Genomic DNA, 9,113 nt, shown 5'->3' with positions numbered 1-9,113 from the left:
GAGAGGCAGTCTTTAGAGGGGATGAAGGGAATACAGATGGAGCCCTGAACAGGAAGCAGGGGAGGTACGTGCGTGTCGCATATGTGTACTGTAGAGGCGACACAGGTGCAAAGAATACTGTTTGGATATAATAGGTGCCAGGTTCTTAGCTCTGTACTAGTAGTCAGTATCTGTTCCTGTCAATGATGTCATTTTCCTTCCAGTTGCCCAGGGTTTCCAGGTTGTCTTTGACTCCTCCAATCTTTGGTCACTGGAGAAATTACACTGATTCCTGTTTCATAACAACCTTCCTTCCCACTCCAAGTCTGGCCCTGAGTTCTCTCTGCTCTTACTTTTTGCAGTGGCCAGAGCTACACTCCTTCATCAGGTCTGTGCCAGGCACCCTGCACATGCAGCCGATGAGCGTGCCCTAAACACTGCTCTTATACCTCTCCCCCCTAAAGCCTCCAAGAGCCATGACATGCTCCGTCTACAGCACAGCGCCTAAATTCCTACCTTTGGCGCTTCCCTCTCTCTGCTCTGTGAACACTTCTTTCGGTTAGTAGTGCCAGCCCCCACTTACAAGCTTCATGACGTGATCGTGGGCTTCTGTGATTTCATTCTCCTTATCCTTAAAATGAAATTAAAGTCTCATCTCATGGGATTTATTGTAAAGATTAGTCCATGCAAAGCATTTGGAACTGTGTCTGAAAATGCCAGGTTCCTTTCTGCCTTCCAGCCTTGTTCACTTCCCTGAAATATCCTTTTCTGGGACTTCTACCTGCAGCTGAGGCCTTAGCTGACACACACCCCTCCCCCACCCCCAGCGCTGGCTGGATTATTCCCAGGGCATCCTGAGAGTGGGACTGTGGCACCTGAGCATGGGAAGGTCTGAGGAGGGAGGAAGGACTGCTGAGGAGGGACTCCTAAAGATGAACAGGGATGACCGGGCGTGGGGGAAGACCTGCATCACGGGGAGTGTTCCTTTTCCCTCCCCATCACATGCAGGAGGATGATTAATTACCAGCGTTAGAAATTAATCTCAGAAATGTCTGCTGGAGGCGGTGGGCTGGGCTCTCTACCCTGCAAGCAGCTACTCTAAGCTCTGCCGCAGCGAGTAGGACCAATCCTTCCCACCCTCCCGCCACCACCATCATCCTGGTGGTGACATTTTCCGCCCAAGTGCGGGGTGGGATGGAGGTCCCAGAAGCAGGGGTATGTCCCCTCTCCCAGAGCTCATCACTTTGCCTGTGTCTCAGCGTAGGATTCTCTCTGTGGGGGCGAGGAGGGGGGTCAGGACTCTATTAACAAATGACCTCAGGGTGGGGAAAAAGGAGAGTCAGGCAGGACGCTGTCACTCTGGGGCCAGTCTATTAGTTAGGTGCAAGGCCTCCCAGGTGGCAGCTGATCAAACGCCGGGTGGAGACCTGGAACTAAGGCGGCCAGGAGAGGAGGCATACGCGCCCGCAGCTACCAGAGTCCCGTGCTCTTCCCCTCATCCCGCAGTCTCCAGAGCATAAAGCTGACAAGCACCAGCTCTGAAAGCTGGTTGGATGCCTGGGTCCACATCCTGACCTAGGGGTTGTTCTTTTATAAAATGGGCAAAATTATATCACCTACCTTATAGGGTTGCGTGAGGGTTAAAGGAAACATCGGATTTAAAGCGCTCGGCACGGTGCCAAGCACGGAATCTTCGCAATAATCAGCAGATTTTGTTCTTACTGCTGGGAGCGCCAGGATTGAGGCGTGCTGCGGCGGAGTCTCAACTTTATTCTCAACAACTGGGAAAGGTGGGCGTCTGGACTGTGAGCCGAAGGGGCCCGGGTCGACACCCTCCCTTTACCCCGGAGCCCGGACAGGACGCGGAGGCGCGGAGTCCTGGGCCCCAGAGCCCTGGAGATGGCTTTGCCTTCAATCTTCCACCTGTATCTCTTCATCTGACAATTGGGACCCAGAGTCAGGCCGGGCGGGGCCAGGGCAGAGGCCTGGGGCGCCGTCAGGCAGCGCGGGGCGGCACTGGATTTCGGGGGACAGCGAGCGCAGCGAGGCCAGGTCGGCGCGCAGCTCCTCCACGTCGCGCTTGAGCTTGGCTCGCCGGTTCTGGAACCACGTGACGACCTGCGCGTTGGCCAAGCCGAGCCTCGCCGCCAGCCCGTCGCGCTCGGACGGTGCCAGGTACTTCTGGAAGACAAAGCGCCGCTCCAGCTCCAGCACCTGCTGCGCGGTGAACGCCGTGCGTGACTTCCGCCGTCTGCGGCCGGCCCGGCCAGGGCCCAGCGCGCCTGGGTCCGCGCGGCCTGCGGGGACAGGGCGGGGGTCAGCCTTCTTCCAGCTTGCGGGAATCAGGCTTCGGTCCGGGAGGAAAAGCGGGGGTGGGGTCAAGCCAGCGGGGGGGGCGTTGGTGCGGAGCGAAAAGACGGACGGGAGCCAGAACCGCCGCCCCTTCCCGAACTTTGCGAGGGGGGAGGGTGGTATTTCAGCCCGGGGGTGGGGCACAAAGTGGAACCGGCCACTGGGGTACTGGAGGCAGGAGGCTGAGGGTATCTTGCGGGGACTGGGGAGTGGGAGGAGGGCGGGACAAGCCCGAGAACTGGTGCACGGTCAGGCGGTCTAGGGCGGGGCCTTTGAGGCCGTCCGGAGCCCCTGGTGGAGCGGGCTTGCAGGTCTGGGCCAGCACCAGAGGCAGGGGCCGACCATGGTCAGAGTAGGGGCAGCCAGCGGGAATGGCGAGTGTAAGAGAGCCTGCACCGTGCCCTTCTTTAGACTCGTGGGTGTCGGGCACTCTCGGCTTATTCTGTTTGGGTGACACGGGCGCCCCCACCTCGAGCCCAAAAGGGAGAGAGTGGGGGTGCAAAGGGCGAGGAGAGGCGGAGTCCAGAGTCCCGCGGCCCCTGAGGCTCCGAGGAACTTCTGCTCCTTGCGCCCTCTCGAGAGGAGAGCGGCTTGGAGCGGAGCTCGGTCACCGGAGAGGCCGAGCCTCGCCTGCCCGCGCTTCCTGCGCCGCCCGTGCCCTGGCGCGCTCATCTGCAGCCTCCGGGCCAGGCCCTTTGTCTCCGCTCTGGCCTTTCTCTGTCGCGATTGCCCCGCGCAGTTCTCGACGGACTGGCCCTTCCCCTCGGCGCTGGCAGCCTCCAGGAGCGGGCGCGGAGCCTGGGAACTGACGGAGGGGAGGGGAGGGGAGGGAGAGGCAAGGCCCGGCACTTGGGCTGAGGGCAGGGTGCGGATTAGGGTAGCGGCCAGGGTGAACGAAGGTTCGAGACCGGGAACCTGGAGGAAAGAAATGGGGAGAAGGCCAAGTCACAGTGAGCGGCCTCGCCGGCGCTGTACCTTCAGGGGGCTGCGGAGCGTGCCCGTCCAGTACGCGGAAAGCTTTACTGGTCAGCTCCTCCAGCGCGCACAGCGGCGACGTGGGACCTTGGTTCGACTCTGGAAGCTGCGACGCAGAGGGTCCTCGGGGAACCATGTGCGGGCCTAGGATGTCTGCGATGCTGAAGGGTGTCCGGGGTGTCCGGGGCTCGGATCCCGAGCTCATGGCCAGCCGGGCTGTGGCGGTCCCGCCGCCCGCCGCGCTCGGCTCCGCAGCTGCCTGGGCCCCAGCGCGGCTCCCGATCTGGGCCCCCAGCCTCGGACCCGCCCCCCGCGCTGGGCCCGAGCCTCGAGTGCCCCTCCTCCTGCGCCCCCACCCCCCAACCCGGCCGGGTCGGCGGTGGGTCTGGAGCTGGTAGACGTCCCGGCAGCGGTATTTCTACAGGGTGGGGAGGTGTGGAGAGAAACCGGAGGAACAACCCGCCAGGCCGGGCCGCAGGGCTGCTCTGCGCTGCCGGACGCGGCGCAGTGCACACTCGGGCTGGACCCTTCCTGGGCGGCCCCCAGATTCTGTATACCACAGACTCCCCGCCTAGCCGCAGCTCTGGCTCATGAACTCGTCGGCAATAAAATTGCTTTCCCTGGCCCCAGCGGCTGGGGAGTCGCAAACTTCCGAAAAGGGAGAGCACAGCTGGCAGTGGCAGGATACGCAGCCTCACCCAGTAGGGACCTCTGTCTCCTGACCTGGCCCCTCGTTCCGCCGCATCCCTGCGGAACGCTCTTAAAGAGGTCGGGCGGCTGGAAGTTATTAGCGCGGTGCTGGGGGCTGGGGGACTCGCAACTTGGAAGGACCTGGACGGGCGGAGCGACTGTAACCGGGAATGCTGGGGATGCCGTGGGGAAGCAAATGCAGGTGAGGGGACTCTGCCGGCTCTCTGGCTGGACCCAAGGCTGTCCCGCTGGGGCTCAGAGGCCCTGAGGAAGTCAAAACACATGGAGAAGGGGCCGGAGACCTGGGCCTCAGGAGAGAGGACCCAGCAAACCAGAGCTAGTGTTACCGCCCAGGAGGGGTCTTTGCCAGTGAAGCCTGGGCTTCAGGCTTCTTTCCATCTATTCGTCGATCTGTCTGTCTTTGTCTTCTTATTAAGCTCCTGTCGTTGGAGTAGAGGTCCTTCAGCCTGGAGAGGCCCAGAAACCACCCAGCGGCGTCTACAACAGTGGAGGCGGCCACTGGTCACTGCCCAGGAGCATCAGGGTCACTGGCTATAGAAGAGCGACTTGAAGCGCAGACTTCATCTACTCAACCAGATCCTGGGACAGAACCCCTGCCAACCCAGGGGCAAATTCTAAGACCTGGGATATTCATTCCTATTTTATCTGGGTTCTGTCTTTCTCACTTCTCTCCCACAGCTAGCCCTGGGCTTATACCACAGCCCTCCTTTGTAGGAAGAAGACAGCTCTGGGACAGCACTGCTCACCAGTGGAGGCCCAACAGGGCAAGGGTTTTGTTCACGTATCACATCCCAGAGGCAGAGAAGCCCCACCATTCCTGAGGAACTCACCACTCCTAAGGGACTCGCTGCTATGATTTCTTATTTTTTTCGAACAGTGCCATGAGGAAGTGGACCAGTCCCTCCTGGATTGTCCATTATGTCACCTTCTCTGTAGACTTCTGTACCTCCCACCATTTGTGCAGTGATCCTCTGAGTCCACCTGTCTGTTCTCTGGGGCAAGTAAAGCCTGCAGTTGGGGTGCCCTGAACAGAGCTTGGGAGATCCAAGACACCCGGGTCAAAGACCCTTGACAAGGACAGGAAAACACTTTGATAATGGGGGGCAGGGAACCTCATGTAACCTGAGGCAGTGACATAGCCCACACCCAACAAAGGGTGTTCTTGGTAAAGGGCTCCCTCCCAAGGCACCCCCCCCATCCCCTAAGATTCACACAGACACTCACATAGTACCTTCAAGGCAGCCTAAGCAATAAACTCAGCCCAGTGGGCCACTGTTGGATCAGAGAGCAGACAGTGGAAAGCTGAGATGCCAGGACCTTGTTAATTGGTTATTAATGGTGGCAGGTGGAGGAGGGCCAGGAGAGATCCTCTTAGCTGGAGGCCTCAGCCCCCTGAACCATCCTGGGGGGTTCACTTAATCTGCAGTTAAAGAAGGTCTCAGGAGGCTGCAGGAACTGCCTAGCCTGTGTCCCAGGCCTGTCACCAAACAGACCCTCCAGCCTTCACTCATGCATCTCCTTATGTAGCTTTTATGTCATCTCTTCTGCTGTCATTACTCCTGTGTGTCGGTGTGGGGCTCTCCTGAAGGGCCTTTGCTTTCCTCCCCTCTGTCTCTCCAACATTTTCCCCCTTGCAACCGGGCTTAGGAATGGGGTTGGACAATGGGGTTGGGCAGTCCCCAGATGTGGGTTTGGGGGAGGAGAGGGAAGGAGAGACTAGTAAATGGAAGAGGCCACTTACAGCAGAGCCCAGCTAAGGTCATCTCAGCAGCCAGGGACTTGTCCAGACAATTGTGGGGCCACAGGAGGGGACTTTTCCCAGCAAAGCCCCTGGAACCTGAGCTGGGGAGAAACCAGATCCTCCGAGGGGGGTAGGAGGAAGGGAATGATTAATGAGGGAGATGAAGAGATTAAACCTGGGTTCTGGGCGGAGGAGGGGGGCGCTTAGCTGTCTCACAGCCTTCTCCCAGCCCCAGCTTGGCAGCGCTGCTGCTCTCCAGTGCACCTCTTCCCACCATACCTCCCACCCCCATGGTCCAGCCCTCTCTGCCTTGGGTCCTCCCCAGAGCCATCCAAAGACGTGAGCCTGCATTGCTGCCTGCCACCCCCGCTTATGCAACAGACTCCCCCCATTGTCCCTGCAGACATTTGGGGGTCCTCTGCTCACTCCTCTAGCAGAGATCCCCTTTCTCACTTTCCCTCCAGAAGGCACCTCCATTCCCACTTAAGGGTGCCTTCTCAGCCACCCGCAACACCCTCTTTCACAATTCCCTTTCCTCATCACCCCCATCTTATTTCTCATTCCCTGACGCTGCACCTCTGACCCGCCTTGCCCTCCTCAGCCTCTCAGCTTGCAGATCCCTCTACCCAGGCCTGCCCCAGATGTACCCCTCTTCTTGGCATCCATATCTGCTCAATAAATGACCTTTAGTCCCCTGGATTTTCCACCCCACGCATTTCTCTGAATTCTGTGAGTGTAAAGGGGGGCGGAATCCTCAGAATAACCTCCTTGGGTTGGTGGACGGCCGAGGACAGTCCCAAGAGATGTGCTTGTGCTCCCCCCGCCCCCACCAGGGGAAATCCCTTAACCAGAGTGAGAGGGAAGTGGGCATTTTAGAGAAGAAACTCCAGGCAGAGGAGCTGGGGTGGGGAGTCCATACATCTCACACATTTCTGGGATGGTTTTCTCTTTCAGAAAACGTTAATGCAGATATAACCGATTCAGACATAAATTTTAGTTTCCTCACCTCTAGGGCCTCAGGTCTGTGAGTTCTTTCAGGTCTTTACGCTGGCTCACAAAAAGCTCTGCGCAACTGCCTCCAAGCAGGGGTGTGCAGGCTGGGGTGGGGGAGCGGCGGGACGCTCAGACACTCCCCCACACCCCTACACTGGTGTACCCCTTGGGCCTCCTTGTTGCAGGGAAGTCCCTTTTCCCTCTCTCCTCACCCCCGCCCACCCCCAAGTCCTGGGAGAGACCGGCCAGGCTGAGAGAGACGGTCCTCCTCCGTGCCAAAGGCCAGGGCAAATCTTGGTGCCCCTCCCTCAGGTGAGTGTGGACCATGAAAGGGGTTTGGTGAGAAAGGGCATCGGGGGCAAGGGCGAGCTTGGCCCTGCAGGTGAGGACCGACGCCTCCACCCGGGCGCCCCGCGAGGTCCCGCGCGCCTGAGGGAGGGCTGCGTGCTGGGAAGGCCTTGCGGCCGCTTCTCGGAGCGCAGCGCGGGCGTTCTAGGTCGCCAAGCCCAAGAGAACCGTGGGCTTGATTTGCCCGCTGTGGCGCAGATCGAGACCCGAGTGACCCCGAGGGTCAGGATCTGCGTGGGGCAGGCCAGGGAGGGAAGTAATGGACCCACAGATGGAGGGAGAACGGCGCGGTCGCCCGCAGCTGGTCTGCATCGGCCACTTCGGGAGACGCACGGCAGCTACCGCCACCACTGCCACCCCGGCTGACAGACACACAGAAAAAGGCTCCACTGAGCTGGGGGCGAGGCGGGGAGCCGCTCCAACCCAGATCCAGGCCTGAGCACCTTCCGCTGCTTCTTGGCCGCAAGGCATGTGTCATCAAAGGCCTCATCCCGAGGCTCGGTTCTCAGGTCTCCCGTCTCCAGCAGCCTTATCTTCTGACCGGGCCTGCTAGATGTCAAGCTGCCGCCAAGCCCCTACTGGACTGCTCTGCAGGGGCGTTTCCTTTCTCCTTACCTCCACTACCGCGCGCCCCCGCCCCCGGAAATGCCCTTTCACACACAAATGCCTTGAGAACAGTCTAAGTGCTGCGTACTTGAGTGGCCTGGGAGTACCCAAGCTTAAATTCAGGGTGAAGAGAATGGGGAACCCTGGGATAGATATAATTCATCAAAACCCTCCAGATATATGCTGCTATAGAGGCAGGCCAAAGACACTGAAGGAAGCCCCGATTCTGGCTGAGGGAAGGTTTTCTGGAGGAGGTGACACTGAGGCTTTCAAGGACAGCTGGTGGGGGCGGTGGGGGGGGGGTGGGCGCGTTCCAGGCCTGAGGCCTGAAACATGTGAGGCTCGGGAACCTTGGAGGTGGTGCCAGGAAGGCACTGGGCCTGGGCCGGTGGCCCTGCAGTGTCCCTACGCTGGTCCCTGCTGCGTGCCCCGAGTTCACCAAGGGCTCTGCCTTGCTGTCTGCAGTGTCTCCACATGTGCCTTCCTCTTGGCCTACAAGCTTCATCCATGGGGAGGGAAGCCCACGCCTACTGTGCCCTGGGAGCGAGCTCAGGTTTTTGCCCCTGAGCCTCTGGCTCTTTCAGCCAGTTCAGGCCACCTTCACTATGGCCCTCCCCTGGGCCCTCTGCCACCCAAGCTCCATCTGGGGAAGCTCAGGCACCTTCAGCCCTCACAAGCTATACCCAATAGGCCCCTTGAATTCATGGAGTCAGACTGGCCAGCGCCAGATTCACGCTTTAAAATCAGGTTTAACATTTATGCTGCCTATGCCATCCAGTTTGTCTCAGATTCCACAGCAGCCCATTAGCTTCCTTCAGGAACTCCTTGCTTTGGCCTCCAGTCCCCTCCTCTGTTACTGTCTGGCTCAAACAGACAAGGAGTGCTTGTTGAATTACTCAGTGGAGTTCTCGCCTTGTTGCTTCCCTCTTGTTCCTAAAAAGTGCCTCTTCTGAGCACCAGTTCCCTCTTTTCAACTACCCTCTCCACACCCTGGCTTCACCTAGCCCAGGTACCTGAAGGCCCACTGAATCTCCTGTGGACAGCGAGGTTTCCAGCTGTGACTATCCCCATGTGTTCTTGCATCCCGATTTTTTTAAGGCTCCTCCCATAGTGCAATTCTTTGTATTTTCTTTCAAATGTCACTCTTCTTCAGTCCTGCACTGGCCACTGTCAAACCCTAGCCCCATTCTCACCACTATTGAATGAGGATACCTCCAACTCAGGCCTGCATTACATGTGGCAACATTCAAGGACGGCGAGAGCTCCCCGTCCCTTCACCAAAAAGAGCTGCTATGAATGGCCTGGCTTCACTTAGGTCACCTTCAGAGTTTTACCTATGTAGGGTCCTCTACGGCTTTCCTCTGGCAATTCACTGAGGGAACACCAACATAGAGAGGCCCTCCTTCCT

General features: G+C 59.0%; 1 protein-coding gene across 1 annotated transcript; it reads right to left on the bottom strand.

Annotated features, from left to right (window-relative positions):
* Positions 1-1,890: 1,890 nt before the first annotated feature.
* On the bottom strand, positions 1,891-3,511 carry LBX2 (ladybird homeobox 2; the record flags this gene model as incomplete). Its single annotated transcript, XM_082642417.1, has 2 exons — positions 1,891-2,276; positions 3,307-3,511. 2 exons carry the CDS (start codon positions 3,509-3,511, stop codon positions 1,891-1,893), a joined length of 591 nt encoding a protein of 196 aa, XP_082498543.1.
* Positions 3,512-9,113: the final 5,602 nt, after the last annotated feature.

The sequence above is a fragment of the Mesoplodon mirus genome (assembly GCF_964341445.2).
Source record: "Mesoplodon mirus genome assembly, chromosome: 14".
In the NCBI taxonomy this organism is placed as follows: Eukaryota; Metazoa; Chordata; class Mammalia; order Artiodactyla; family Ziphiidae; genus Mesoplodon; species Mesoplodon mirus.
The sequence above is the reverse complement of the archived record's forward strand: the minus strand, read 5'-3'. Positions and strand labels throughout refer to the sequence as shown.